This window comes from Capra hircus, chromosome 7, assembly GCF_001704415.2.
Source record: "Capra hircus breed San Clemente chromosome 7, ASM170441v1, whole genome shotgun sequence".
Classification (NCBI taxonomy): domain Eukaryota; kingdom Metazoa; phylum Chordata; class Mammalia; order Artiodactyla; family Bovidae; genus Capra; species Capra hircus.
The window spans coordinates 38,251,250-38,267,187 of record NC_030814.1 but is presented as its reverse complement, the minus strand read 5'-3'; the positions used below and the strand labels follow the sequence as shown (position 1 = coordinate 38,267,187).

Below are 15,938 nucleotides of genomic sequence, written 5' to 3'. Positions count from 1 at the left end.
CATCGAGGGAGAAATTGCTGGAGCTGATCTGGACAGGATGAGTGGGGATCGGATAAGCACAGAAAAATGGGCTGGTCTCAAAAGCAACTGAGCAGATACTAGACTCCTTGGTTTAGAGCAAAGAGCAGTTTCTTCAACAAAACACATGGGTCCCCTTTTAAGGACTCTGAGGGTTTCAGCAAGTTATTTACTTTCCCAAGCCTCAGTTTCCCCATCTGTGAGAAGGGGATGATGTTTATCTCAGAGAGTTTCTGGAAAGATTGTGTGACTGCAGCCTTGAAATTAAAAGACACTTGTTTCTTGGAAGAAAAGCTATGACAAACCTAGACAGAATACTAGAAAACAGAGACATCACTTTGCCAACAAAAGTCCATATAGTCAAAGCTATGGTAGTCATATATGGATGTCAGAGTTGGACCATAAAGAAGGCTGAGTGCCAAAGGGTTGATACTGTTGAACCATGGTGCTGAAGAAGACTCTTGAGAGTTCCATGGATAGCAAGGAGATGAAACCAGTCAATCCTAAAGGAAACTGACCCTGAATATTCATTGTAGGAACTGATGCTGAAGCTCCAATACTTTGGCCACCAGATGTGAAGCGCTGACTCATTGGAAAAGACCTTGATGCTGGGAAAGATTGAGGGCAGGAAGAGAAGGGGCTGAGAGAGGATGAGATAGTGGGATGGCATCACCAACTCAAAGGACGTGAATTTGAGCAAACTCTGAAGGATACAAACCCTGGTGTGGACCCTGGCGTGCTGTAGACCATGGGGTCAGAAAGAATCGGGCATGAATCAGTGACTGAAAACAATGAAATGCTTGGGAAAGGAGGCATCTACTACCTTCTCCTCTACCCACCAGATTGAACCCAATTTCCAAGTAGAGTTGGCTGACATCTTCCCCTGGCCCTCCAGTTAAAGACCTTATCTTAGAAAGAGCCCTACCTGCTGTGAGAAGCCCTTCACAACCCGCCTCTGTTTGAGGTTGGTCTCTCCATCCAAGTTGGCAGTTTCCAGATGGCAGACCCCACTGGGGTCCGAGGAGAAGAGGAGAAGTATGTCAGCTGGGATGATCTCGTTGCACTGCATCTGGATGAAGTCCCCCACACGTACATCCTTCCAGCACTTCTGCACGTAGCTCTGCTCTTTCCTGGGGTGGGAGAAAGACAGGGGTCAAAGTGTATGTTAAGGTTCTCAGAACATAAATGAATGAATAGAAAAGTCCCCCTTCCCGTACCTAATATCCCCCAATCAACCTGTCACAAGACTGCTGTGTATTCTATGTGCCCCAAATGACCACTAGCATCATCTCTAGAAAAGCTAAGCATGATCTATAGTATCCCACTAGTAAGAATCTCTCCTGATGACCATGTGGAGTTTTGACTGACTGCTGGCTCTTGACTGGTTACTGTGCTCAGCCCTTGCATCCTGGCAGGAGAAAAAATTTAAAGGAGAAGGGGACCATATATTCATATTAACATCATATTCTTTATAAACTTCACTTCCCAGAATACCCAGTTATCACTGAGGAAAGCAGGGCTATAACAGACTGGAGCACAGGACATAGGGCTTCTGATTATAGGTGGAGAGTGGCATTAGAAAGGTGAGAATATAGCCCACTGTCTAGGAAGATCCGAAGGGTGCTGAAATAGGAAACAGGGAATTAGGGAGACGGCACCAGGAACATTGACAGGATGGGCCCCACACCGATCACAGGGTCAGAGGGCTAAAGAAGTCTGAGAAATGATGCACTTGCTCTTCCCATCCAGTTTATCAGAGCTTACGCAATGATCAGGGCAGCAACAACTGTGAATCTAGCATTTCTACCATGCCAAGCACCGGTATAAATTAGTATTTCATTTGCTTGCATAATAATCTATTGAAGAAGATATTATTATACCCATTTCACAAAGAGGGAATGGAGGGTTTAGAGGAAATTTCCCAAAGTTTTACAAAAACAGAGCTGGACCCTGAGTCTGGGTCCACCTTGACTCCAAACCCAGTTTTCACTGCTGCACAGGTATCCTACCTCCTCGAAGACATTCCCCTCTTTCTTCTCCAGTGAAATGGCAGCGTCAGCTATTATAACCCCAGCAAAAAGACTCATTATTCCCCAAGGCAATACATTTCATCTCCAAGAACCCTCATTTTACAAATTCTTCCTTCTGATTAACCAAATATTGAACTCATTCCGTTCTCCCAGGCAATCTGATTTATTCCATCTCCTACCATTTAAGAAATATTTTGAAGTAGTCATCAGGCATGCTCTGAAGCCTTTTGGACTTGCCAAGTCAAATTTAACTTTCTAAGTACTCTCAATTATTATGGGTGGCATAGTTTCCAGATCTGTCCAGAAGTGAGGGCTCTTTTAAGACTGCTTAGAAATCTCTTTAAATGTGAGATTTGGGACCAAACCTATATTCCAGATGTGGTTCTTTTGAATTAGGCTCAGCTGGCTTGCAGGTGAACATCTCTGAGCCCAGCCAGGCCTGGAAAGGCAGCTCTTCTTTGCTGTTTTTCTCCATGGATGCTGAGCCCCTCTGGGCATGCTGTTGCTTCTGTTTCTGTAGAAATCTGAGCTGCCCTGAGCATGACAAGACCACTCTTCCACAGGCAGAGATATGTGACTGGAAAGTCACTTTTCTCCTCAGACTGAAGATAAAGGTTTGAGCTTTCTCCTTTCTTTGGGGGACTCTAGAAAACCCTGAGCAAGCCCTCCTAAGACTGCATCTTTCTTGTCATAAAAGATCTCTGTGAAGGACTCCCCCCACTTTCCTGAAATAGATGCATATCCTTTGGAAGCCTTTTGGAAGGCCATCCAAGAGAAGATCTGATCAAAGTCTATAAAATAATCAGGAATTGCAATTAGGGAGCAGTCTTAAAACTCTCAAGACCCATGTAATTCTTCGGAAGTGCCCACAGTGCAGCAGCCACTGGTTAAACTAATTGGTGGGCAATATTGTCCCAATGGAGACCACTTCCGAGCATTTTGAGGGCAGTGCATCTGCAGCACTTCAATAATTCTTTTAATGGAAAAAGTAGGTTTCTAAGCCCTTTTCATTCCTTCAGCTTGTTTTATGCTCTCCTGCTTCTCCATGTTATTTTTAATTTTTTTTCACCATGAAGAATAGAGAGAGTTTTCCCAGATTTGTTTCTCACTGCCATTTCAGAGAAACACTTATATGCTGATTCGGGAAAACTTTTTTCTTTAGAGTAGCCTTGGGAACACCTGTTAAATGTCCAAATTTAGGGCTACTTAAAGAAATTGGAATGGCAGATACTTTCCATGGGAAAAGGATCTTACGTGGTGAAGGAGGGGGGCTTTCTCTATTGTTTTTTCTTTTTCTCCCCCTTTGTGAGAGGGCACTTAAAAAAAAAAATTCTTGAATAGTACAGCAAAATTGCTCCAAATGATTGCCATTCAACTTGTCTATATTCTTCTCCACTTCCCGCCTTTGACTTCTGTCCTTTGGGAATGGCCCACTCCCAAAGGTGACCTCAGCACTCTGCTTGGTACTTGAGATGGGATTTCATGAGAACAGCACTGACTCTGAGCAATATTCTAACTGCCAGTACTTTCAGAGAATGATGGTTCAGGAGGTTTGCAAAAGCTAGTTGGGAGTGAGTGCCATATACATAGACATACCAAAGGCAGGCCAGCACACCTCCACCCATCAATATTGAATCTCATTCTTCTTCCTTCTAACAAAGGACTCCACTATTTATTACTGGAGGAGGAAATGGAAACCCACTCCAGTGTTCTTGCCTGGAAAACCCCATGGACAGAGGAGCCTGGAGAGCTACAGTCCATAGGGTCGCAGAGAGTTGGACACAACTGAGCACACATGCATTACTTATTATGAGTTGTGAGTTATTAAGAGAATGGAAGATGGAGGTTATGCAGATGAATTATGAAACATAAATATCTATATCTATACAGATAATCATGAGGAGTCACTTCTGTGAGTTAGGCTGGAGTGTTGTCTTGTCAGTTCCTATGGTGATGATAGGTATCACAAGATCAATGGAACCACACAAGACGCTACACATCAGGCTGGTCTCTAACTTTATTCCATGGTTATGCAGATGAATTATGAAACATAAATATCTATATCTATATAGATAATCATGAGGAGTCACTTCTGTGAGTTAGGCTGGAGTGTTGTCTTGTCAGTTCCCATGGTGATGATAGGTATCGCAAGATCAATGGAACCACACAGGAAGCTACACACCAGGCTGGTCTCTAACTTTATTCCATCATTCCTTGGATCCCAGGGAGGTCCTGTTCAGTACTGCTGTCCTGGTAACGATCACCTGTGTTTCCTTTAGATGTAATCTTCTCTTCCTTAAGATGACACGCAGTGCTGAAGAACACTTTCAGTCCCTGTTGTAGGCTTACCCTCCCCCAAACAGAGATTGCCCATCTCCAGGTCATGCTGCTCAAACAGAGGCTCATACACCTGCAGGCATATATCCTGTCATGTGTCCAGGAGCACAGAAGCTAAGGAAGCAACAGATTTGGGGGAGGGTGTTTAAAATTTTTTTTGGGGGGGACATAATTTAGTAATTTAGCTGGTATAGAATTTGAATTACATTTATATCGATTGACCCAAATATAGCAATGTTATAGAAATGGAGTTAGATTTTATAGGAATTTGGGGATTAAAAAAAGTGACATTGGAGACATTTCCTTCTTGCACTGGGTTATTCTATGCTGATTTTCTGATCCCCTGGGGACCCACTCTGTCTCCTCAAATGTTAGAATATAACTGTGGAAAAGGCAAGGGTGCACAGCCCTGGGATCCAGCCCCAGGAGGTGCTGAGTGGCTGAATCCCACTGAGGCAGAAAAGTGGTGTGCTTCTGCACTGAGGGATGCCCAGATGTGGCCAGCAGCTGGCTGGGAGCCACCTGCGGGAGTCATTCCCTGGTTAATCCAGCCCATTTGGAACAGATGCCCCGGGTGGACACATCCACACGCTCCTGATCGTTTCCCACATGCTCAGTGAGTCCACACCTGGGAACTGATTGCTATTTTAGTTTCGTGGCATGTTCACTGCTGTTTAAAAATAAGACAAATCAACATGGCTGTGGACAAAGACTCCATCTGGCAGATTCTGCCTCGGGGAGAAATTAAGTGGTGCAGTGCTAAATGGCTTTCTGAGAGGAGTTAGGGCTTATTAAGAGGTAAATAAACAGCATGAGAGGTTTGTAAACAACTAGATCCTGTGGGGAAGCAGGTGAAAGGTGGGGAATGGAGGAGGAGAGGGTGTTTAAGGTCCCATTTCTCAAGTACTATGTGGGTTTGGGGTTCCCCAGGTGGCACTAGTGGTAAAGAACCCACCTGGCAATGCAGGAGATACAAGAGATGTGAGTTCAGTCCCTGGGTCAGGAAGATCCCCTGGAGGAGGGCATGACAACCCACTCCAGTATTCATGCCTGGAGAATCACATGGACAGAAGAGCCTGGTGGGGTTGCAAAGAGTTGGACATGACCGAAGCAACTTAGCATGCACACACATGAAGGTCTTATGTTTTAAGGAACTAGAGTAGAGGGGATTTATCAAGAAGCTTAGTTGTCTGCAGGATTTCCCACCTGGTATAGGATGAGCTGACCTGGACTGTCCTTCAAGAAGCTGGCATGTCATGCCCCAAAGAGTCCGTGTCATTACCCCAGGGTGAAAGGGGAAGCCAGTGAGAATGAGTGCAGTATAGGAACTAAGAGTGGGCCTGAATCTTAACTTTACCACTACTACCTGCGTGACCTTGGGGAAGTAACTTAATCTTTCAGAGACTATCTTCAGTTGAAGGCAATACATGTATTTGCCTCAGAGGGTGTTTAAAAGGATTAGTGAGATGACCCATGTAAGGGACTGAGAGCTTGGTTTTGCACTTAGTAAGGACTCACTAAATACAAGCTGCTTTTATGCTGCTGATGACAATGATTGCTAATGTTATGGGGAGGGCTAGCCACCACTGTTGCTCCAGGATTTTCTTCTTCATGCTATTGGGATACCCACTTTATGCCTGTAATTACATTTCATGAGTTGGGTTCAGACACAAAATGTACAAACACATTTAAAGAAACTTTAAAAATCCAAACATTTTCCCCAAGCCCAAAAAGAAGGGCCAAATTTAGCCTATGGAAGACTAAGGACTCTGAATGCTGGTTACTGGGCAAATTCTCAGAAATGTATATCCTTAAAATCAGGGCTTCCCACCAAGTTTTTGAGGATGTTGAAAAACTATGAATAGTTCTATATATAAAGAGCCAAAAAAGGCCAACTAGCTTTAAGACTTACTATAAAGCTACAGTAATCATGACAGTGCAGTATTGGCCAAAGAACAGACTAATAGATCAATAGAACAGAATAGATAGCCCAGAAATAGATTCACATAATTATAGTCAACTGACCTTTGACAAAGGAGCAAAGGCAATACAACTGAGCAAAGATAATCTTTTCAACAAATGGTGCTGGAACAAGTGGACATTCAAATGACAAAAAAGAACAAAATAGAATCCAGACACAGATCTTGTACTCTTCACAAAAATCAACTCAAAATGGATCACAGGCCTAAACATAAAATGCAGAACCATAAAACTCCAAGAAGACAACATAGCAGAAAACCTAGATGACCTTTGGTATGATGATGACTTTTCAAGTAAACACCATAGGCACTATTCATGAAAGAAGTAATTGATAAGTGGGATTTCATTAAAATCAAAAATTTCTGTTATATGAAAAATGATGGTAAGAGAATGAGAACACAAGCCACTATCTGGGACAAAATATGTGTTTTGCAAAAGACACATTTGATAAAGGACTGTTATCTGAAACATATAAGAACTCTTAAGGGTTAGTCACTCAGTGTCCAACTCTTTGCGACCCCCATGGACTGTAGCCCACCAGGCTCCTCTGTCCATGGGATTCCCCAGGCAAGAATACTGGAGTGGGTAACCATTCCCTTCTCTAGGGATAAAACCTAGGTTCTCCTGCATTGCAGGCGGATTCTTTACCATCTGAGCCACCAGGAAAGCTCTTAAAACTCAACAATAACAACAAACAACCCAATTAAAAACCGGACAAGAGACCTAAACAGACACCTCAACAAAGAAGATATACAGATGTCAAATAGGCATACAAAGAGCTCCACATCATATGTCATCAGAGAAATGCAAATTAAAATGAGATATCGTACATCCCTATTTGAATACACAAATTCTGAACACTAACAACACAGCATTTTCTTCTTCATGCTACTGGGATGCCCACTTTATGTCTGTGATTACATTCCATGAATTGGGTTCGGACACATAATGTGCAAACACATTTAAAGAAACTTTAAAAATCCAAACATTTTCCCCAAGCCCAAAAAGGCTTTTTTAAAAAAAAACAAACGAACAAACAGGTGAGGAAGCTGAGCAACAGGCAGTCTCATACATTGTTTGTAGGAATGGTACAGCCATTTTGAATGGTACAATGGAACAGCCACTCTGATAGACAATTTGTTGGTTTCCTGAAAAACTAAGGCCTATGGCACTTAACCTATATTACCATTTAAGTGCCTACTTTTATTCTATTATTACTGCTATCTCTGTTTCATAGATGAGGAAACTTAGGCCCAGAAAGGTTATCCAACTTGTGTAAGGTCACACAGGTACATCTACCAGGACACAGGAATGACAGCTGTGGGGGCTTCCTGGCTCCACCTGGTCTCTTGGTTCTGTTGGAGAGTGAATACAAAGCAGATGAAGCCTCAGCCTCTGGTGGCATAAATGAAGCCAAGAACGGGGGTTGAGAACAGGAGCCTCAGCTTTTGGAATTGTGAGCTCCATCATGGCGAGACAGAGGCTATAAATCGTCATCCGCTCAGATGCAAATCATGCCTGTTGACAGGAGTCCAGAGGTTTGGGGACACTGGGATTCTTGTTTTATGATTCTTCTACCCATTGAATTTGGGGGAGAACCTAATGCATTCAAACCTGACATGATAAGCTGAATTGGCCCAAATAGTTTATGACCCACTGTGAGTGCAGGGTGAGGCTGTGGGAGTGGGGTGGGCCCTTGCAAAACCAATGCTTCAGAGAGGGCGTCTATTTGGCTGGTGCCAAATGCAGAGCAAAGAGCCTCAGGGTGGATGCAGCGGTCTGCTGGTCTGTCAACTCCAGCCAGTGGCACGTTTAATGGTCGTGCCTCAAATGACACTATGTTTCTCTGTTATGTGCATTTTTCAGATTCTTCCTGCAGACCTATTTTGCTTTGTTATTAGAGCTTGGATTCAAGCTTTATGATAAAGAGTTTGTCTTCTTCCAGGCAGTTCAAATCCCCAGCCAATGGTCCATCTTTCTTACTCCCCTGGGCTTCGCTGGTGGCTCAGCTGGTAAAGAATCTGCCTGAAATGTGAGAGACCTGGGTTTGATCCCTGAGTTGGGAAGATCCCCTGGAGAAGGGAACAGCTACCTACTCTAGTATTCTGGCCTGGATAATTCTATACAGTCCATGGGGGTAGCAATGGGTTGGACACGACTGACTCTCACCTCACTTGGATCAAGCTTATGGTGACTCCTGGCTATCAAGGTTATAGAACTATCCTTAGTAATATCTTAGCCAACATTTGCTGATGGCTACTGAATGCCAGCCACTATACTAAGCATTTTACATGCATTACGTCATATAACACTTGAAGCAAACCCAGGAAAGTAGCTTTAGGGTGAAAAATTTATGAGTGTATTTTGATGTTTGGATGGCCCTGGTAAAGCCTCAATTCTGTCCATCATTCCGTCACATTTGGGTTTACCAGAGGGATGGTATATGGAGGAAAATAATAATAGCATGGGGATTAAATAGCCATTAGTATTAAGAGCCACACGAACGTGATGTTCTAATATAGAATACCATGTGTTAGAAGTTGGGTTGGGATAACTGGTCTGGGCTCTAGGATAGATGAAGCCACCTCAGTTCAGTTCAGTTCAGTCGCTCAGTCGTGTCTGACTCTTTGGGACCCCATGAATCACAGCACACCAGGCCTCCCTGTCCATCACCAACTCCTGGAGTTCACTCAGACTCACGTCCATTGAGTCAGTGATGCCATCCAGCTATCTCATCCTCTGTCGTCCCCTTCTCCTCCTGCCCTCAATCCCTCCCAGCATCAGAGTCTTTTCTAATGAGTCAACTCTTCGCATGAGGTGGCCAAAGTACTGGAGCTTCAGCTTTAGCATCATTCCTTCCAATGAACACCCAGGGCTGATCTCCTTCAGAATGGATTGGTTGGATCTCCTAGCACTCCAAGGGACTCTCAAGAGTCTTCTCCAACACCACAGTTCAAAAGCATCAATTCTTCAATGCTCAGCCTTCTTCACAGTCCAACTCTCACATCCATACATGACCACAGGAAAAACCATAGCCTTGACTAGAAGGGCCTTTGTTGGCAAAGTAATGTCTCTGCTTTTGAATATACTATCTAGATTGGTCATAACTTTTCTTCCAAGCAGTAAGCGTCTTTTAATTTCATGGCTGCAGTCACCATCTGCAGTGATTCTGGAGCCCCCCAAAATAAAGTCTGACACTGTTTCTACTGTTTCCCCATGTATTTCCCATGAAGTGATGGGACCGGATGCTATGATCTTCGTTTTCTGAATGTTGAGCTTGAAGCCAACTTTTTCGCTCTCCTCTTTCACTTTCATCAAGAGGCTTTTGAGTTCCTCTTCACTTTCTGCCATAAGGATGGTGTCATCTGCATATCTGAGGTTATTGATATTTCTCCCGGCAATCTTGATTCCAAGCTTGCGTTTCTTCCAGTCCAGGGTTTCTCAGGATGTACTCTGCATATAAGGTAAATAAGCAGGGTGACAATATAGAGCCTTGACGTACTCCTTTTCCCATTTGCAACCAGTCTGTTGTTCCATGTCCAGTTCTAACTGTTGCTTCCTGACCTGCATACAGATTTCTCAAGAGGCAGGTTAGGTGGTCTAGTATTCCCATCTCTTTCACCCAAATCCCTTGTATAATCTAAATCTCAGTCTGCGTGTACTCAGGAGTGCTATGGAATGGGTTTGGGAGAGAGAGGTCTAGGTTCTAGAAGGGTTTCCCAAATTCAGATTTTAAGTCCTGCCACATAAAAAAGAAATGAGAGAACAGAACACAGGTTCTGCTTTTAAAACATGGTTACCTTGCCCAATGGAAAATGTGATTCAGTGAATGCCTGTGACCTATGCCAATAAAACAGGCAATTCCTCACTTGCATGGGTGGAGAGTGTAGCAAGGAAAATGAAGGTTCAGGTTGGACCTGGCTTTGAAAAAATTAGAGTTGAAGTGACTGGAAATAAAAAAATAACAATGTAGTGCTAATTATAGTACAGAGATTGAGTTAACAGTTTATAAGGATTATTTCATTCAATCCACATGACCCTGGGAGACAGGTGCTAATACTGGTCCCATTTTACAGAAGATGAAATGGAGGCTGCAGGGATCATGTAACTACAAATGTCCATGCATTTAGGAAGTGGCAGTTCTGAAACAAGCCCCGGTGTGACACTGAAGTCCTTGACTCCAAGTGTCCAGTAAGACGTCACATTTTAAACATCTTGTGGAGGCCACTTTATGCGCCCTCCTCTGGAACTGCACCGTCTGGTTGTTTTTATAGCTCTGTTACTTTCAAGCTCTCTCACCTGTCATCTTTTCACAAAATGTACCGTAGAGGGACTATGATCACTGGAGATGAGACAAATGGGGCCACGACTGCCTAAGTAGGTCATGGAGTTAATAGCAACAGACCTAGTATCAGGATCTCTGGTCTCCTCAACTCTCTGGGTTTCCAGGGGTCTCCAGCATGGAAGGAAACTGACATACAAATAAAACCAGGTTGCAGGCCAGGCATCTGCCTTCTCCAACAGAGCTCACCATGGCTGGGAGCCTTCATGACCATGCTTCAGAAGACTGGCCACAATCCTGTAGCACTGGCAATTCTTTTTATGTTATAGAAGCCAACTGACAGAAAAGAGCATCTCCAAGTTTCGGTAAAAAGTCAGAATTTAAAAGTTTGCAGGGAATTCTTTGGTAGTCCAGTGGTTAGGACTCAGAGCTTTCACTGTTCTGGGCCCAGGTTTGATCTCTGGTCAGGGAATTAAGATTCCAAAAGCTGCACAGCATGGCCAGTTCAGCTCAGTTGCTCAGTGGTGTCTAACTCTTTGCGACCCCATGAACTGCAGCACGCCAGGCTTCTCTGTCATCACCAAATCATGGAGCTTGCATGAATGTGGCCAATAAAATGAAGTAAAACTTTCTAATTGGAACAATTTCTCACCTAAGCTCCTGACATCTCTTGATCCTGGTCTTTTGGTACCAGAATAAGTCACAGGTACTACTTTTGGGTGACATGTCAGGCTGTGAACTGACATGTTTTCTCTGCCTATTTGAAAGTTGCTCATCCTTCAGTGACCTCCTGAAATGTCACCTCTTCAGGGAAGGCTTCCCTTGGCTGGCTCTGAAATTTTTGGCAGGCAGATGTGTCCCTGTAGCCCATGCATGACTGTGACCCTCTATCCACAGGCAGGGGACCCTGTAGTTGTTTACCAGTTCCTCATGACCTATGGACCGAAAGCCCTTCGAGGCTCAAAGGGTCTTCATGTCCATGCACATGCACTTGGTCCCTACTTGAGACTGCTGAACAGATGAATAAGTGTGTGCTTGGTTGCTGAAACACTGAAAGGCTTTTACTGCATTACAATATGGTGACAAAAACCTTCACGGATATTTTTGCTTCCCACTTCTGCTTCCTTCTTGAATACCAATAAAAATGTATTAAGCTCGATGGAAAATTACAAATCTCTTGCTGGGTATGGTTTCTAGATTCATTAAATTGAGCCCTGGGAGAAACTAAGCTAATACAATTCTGAAGCTAATCTCTCCTTGAAGTCATTCCATAAATCTGATTAATGGGTCACCTTAAGACCACAAGCACAGTGGCTATATTAAAAGAAAATGCTCTAACAGGATTGTAATTCTGTTAACAAGGATTCTGCTGTTTGCAAAAAGATTTGCTCACAGTATAAATAAGTCTAGGCTGGATGATGCATGGGATTAGGGGGAGCAAAATTCTAAAGGTCCTAGTATTCAACTGCACAAAAATGAAGACATTTGACATCAGTTCTTCAAATGCGTGAATCAGAGACAAAATGGATAGAACTAGTACTTGAGATATAAGCTTTTATAGTGTTTCTCAGAGAAAAAAAATGTCCTCTCAGATCTTGTATTCTTTGCCTGAAATTCTGTCATATACCATCGAATGGTAGAAGTGAATGCTCCTCACCATCAGTTATTTATCTAACATTTTCTGGCTTGCTATTCTGGGGTCTTTCAGAGAATTAATCCACTTCAGGGTTGGAAGAACTTTAGGGATTTATATTACAGAATGTTTCAAAGTGTGTCTGTTACTGTTAATATGTGGAAAATAATTCACAAGGACTTGAAGCTCAGAAATATTTTAAGGTGACAGTATTGAGGACTTGGAGGTGGTCTCTCCAACATCTGCTCCTCCTTCTCTTGGAAATAACTCATGTTTTCGTTAGGATTTTTCACCTTCCCTGGGAAGCCCATATGCTTTCAGGGAGGTGAACCTTCTTCCTGGGCTCTGTGACTCAGGTATAACTTAATTAGAATAATCTCAGCTCCTGCTCACAAGGATTGGTTAAGGGATGGACATATGATCCACTGGGGTTCTAGAAGGTACTAAGAGGTAAAGAAGATCTGGGGAGTAAAATTCCTGAACCTTCTGAGAATGCCTCCAAAAGTCCTTTTGTTTCTCCCTTTGTGGGTTATTTCATGTAGACGTGAAGGCTGGAGCTGCTGCAGTCATCTCATTACCATGAGGGAAATCTGCTTAAGGGTAAAGATGGCATAGAGGGGGACCAAATGAAAAGGACAGCTAAGTGCTGCAGCTAGCATACCACCGATTGACTGACTGAACTATGCCTGATCACCTGCCCACCTCAGGACATTTGTAGTGACTTGAAGAAGCACAAGCTGGAATCAAGATTGCCGGGAGAAATATCAATAACCTCAGATATGCAGATGATACCACCCTTATGGCAGAAAGTGAAGAGGAGCTAAAAAGCCTCCTGATGAAAGTGAAAGAGGAGGGTGAAAAAGCTGGCTTCAAGCTCAGCATTCAGAAAATGAAGATCATGGCATCCGGTCCTATCACTTCATGGGAAATAGATGGAGAAACAGTGGAAACAGTGTCAGACTTTATTTCTGGGGGCTTCAAAATCACTGCAGATGGTGACTGAAGCCATGAAATTAAAAGACGCTTACTGCTTGGAAGAAAAGTTATGACCAACCTAGATAGCATATTCAAAAGCAGAGACATTACTTTGCCAACAAAGGCCCTTCTAGTCAAGGCTGTGGTTTTTCCAGTGGTCATGTATGGATGTGAGAGTTGGACTCTGAAGAAAGCTGAGTGCCAAAGAATTGATGCTTTTGAAGTGTGGTGTTGGAGAAGACTCTTGAGAGTCCCTTGGACTGTAAGGAGATCCAACCAGTCCATTCTGAAGGAGATCAGCCGTGGGATTTCTTTGGAAGGAATGACGCTAAAGCTGAAGCTCCAGTACTTTGGCCACCTCATGCGAAGAGTTGACTCATTGGAAAAGACTCTGATGCTGGGAGGGATTGGGGGCAGGAGGAGAAGGGGACGACTGAGGATGAGATGGCTGGATGGCATCACTGACTCGATGGACATGAGTCTGAGTAAACTCCAGGAGTTGGTGATGGACAGGGAGGCCTGGCGTGCTGTGATTCACGGGGTCGCAAAGAGTCGGATGTGACTGAGCGACTGAACTGAACTGAAGAAACAAAATCTCTTCATTGTTTAAAAGTGTTTGAGCTGAGGTTTCCATTTCTTGCCGTAAAGAGTATCTCGGCTGACACAACAGTTCAATGAAGCTGGATAGTTCCTTACTGAAGGTTCTCCCAGAATCTTTATTATTAACGTTCATTTGTTTGACTCAAGAGATTTATAAAGTAATTATTATTTTCCAGGTTTAATTGACTGTGGGTTCTGTTCTTTCAAAGTTCATCCCACAGGACAAGATCTAGTGTGACTTCTGGGTTTTACAAAAGTAGAAGCTGAGACCCAAAGATTTCAAGGACTTTTCTAAGCTACCACTAGTAGTTAGATACAGATCTGGGCCTAGAGTATAGGCCTTCTGACACCAAGGCCTGTGTTCTTGCTTCAAGTTCATACCACCTCTCTACAGAGATGTTCCCTCACTGAAGATAAATCTCCAAAAGGAGAATCTAATTATTCTTTTGCAGCGATTCTAACTTCCTATGATATTGTAAAGTGAAAGTTACAAATTAGGGGGCTCAAAGGCAAAGTAAGAATTTTAGGTCAAATAAAATAGGTCTGAAGTTTTTAAAAATGTATCAGTTGTCAACAGTTAACAAATCAGGTTATTTCAGGACTTGCCTGGAGGCACAGTGGTAAGAATCCACTTGGCAGTGCAGGGGATACAGGTTCAGTGCCTGGTCAGGGAAGATCCCACATGCCAAGAAGCAACTAAGTCTGTCTGCCACAGCTACTGAAGCTTGTGTGCTCTAGGGCTCACAAGCCACAAATACTGAGCCTATGTGCCACAACTACTGAAGCCCACACGCTCTAGGGCCCAGAGCCACTACTATGAGCCTGTGGGCGGCAACTACTGAAGCCTGTGCCCCTAGAACCTGTGCTTTGCAACAGGAGAAGCCACTGCAATGAGAAGCCCACACATCAAAATGAAGAGTAGTTCCTGCTTGGCACAACTGGAGAAAGCCTATGCAAAGCAACAAAGACTTAGCACAAAGCAACAAAGTCACAGGACAGCCCCCATTCCCAAAAAAAATCAGGCTATTTCAAATAAAACTGTTAATTTCTGCTGCTGCTAAGTCACTTCAGTCGTGTCTGACTCTGTGCGACCCCATAGATGGCAGCCCACCAGGCTCCGCCATCCCTGGGATTCTCCAGGCAAGAACACTGGAGTGGGTTGCCATTTCATTCTCCAATGCATGAAAGTGAAAAGTCAAAGTGAAGTCCAACTGAGGGTTGGACTCAGTTGTGTCCAGCCCTCAGCGACCCTATGGACTGCAGGCTACCAGGCTCCTCCGTCCATGGGATTTTCCAGGCAAGAGTACTGGAGTGGGGTGCCATTCTAGCTCCCCCTAATATCATTCAAACAATCTGGCAACATTAGGCCTGTTTTTCCACATGGTAAGCAGCTGGAGCTCAGTGGCCAGTTCTGTCTCCTAAGATGAATGCGTGCCCCGTCTCAGTTTGCCACAGTTCCCACCACTCACTGTTGCATCCTAGCATTGATGTCAAGTGTCAGTTGCCATCAATCAGTACGTCAATAATATTGCTTTCTTTTTTTATATCTAGTCTATTCCATTCAATCACTTGCCTGGTTCTTATAGTCAATTACTTCATAATACTGGTAAAATTAAAATTTCCCAAATTGAGATACTATAAAATCTTTCCAAGATTTTACAAGTTTGGAATAACACTGAGTTAACCAAAGATGAACAGATTTGTTGTAATCTTTTCTTAGTCTTTCATGAACCATGTGGAGTCTAGGAAGGCCAGTGTACATTTCTCTGTTCATGAAATTTTTTTTTCCCAGAGACCATTTCTTGTCACTATCATTCCACTGAACACACTTTGGGAAATACTACCACAAAACCCCCTTATGTAAACAATAAGAACCTACTATATAACAGAGGTAACTATACTCAACATCTTGTAATAATCTATAAATGGAAAAGAATCTGAAAAAGAATACATAGATATGTATAACTGAATCATTTTGCTGTATACTTGAAACTAACAGACTGTGAATTAACTATAGTTCAACTACAGTTCAGTTGAAAAAAATAAGAATTTGTATTTATATTATCAATAACCAAAAAGTCTT

The 15,938-nt window shown here is 43.2% G+C and overlaps 1 protein-coding gene across 2 annotated transcripts in view; it reads right to left on the bottom strand.

Moving 5' to 3' along the window:
- ATP10B (ATPase phospholipid transporting 10B (putative)) overlaps window positions 1-15,938 on the bottom strand; it is a 332,336-nt gene that overhangs the window by 119,187 nt on the left and 197,211 nt on the right. For both annotated transcript variants that reach the window (XM_018050084.1, XM_013965740.2), the window contains one exon: window positions 944-1,148. In XM_018050084.1, the coding sequence (XP_017905573.1) occupies window positions 944-1,148 (205 nt within the window). The remainder of the gene's footprint in view (window positions 1-943; window positions 1,149-15,938) is intronic.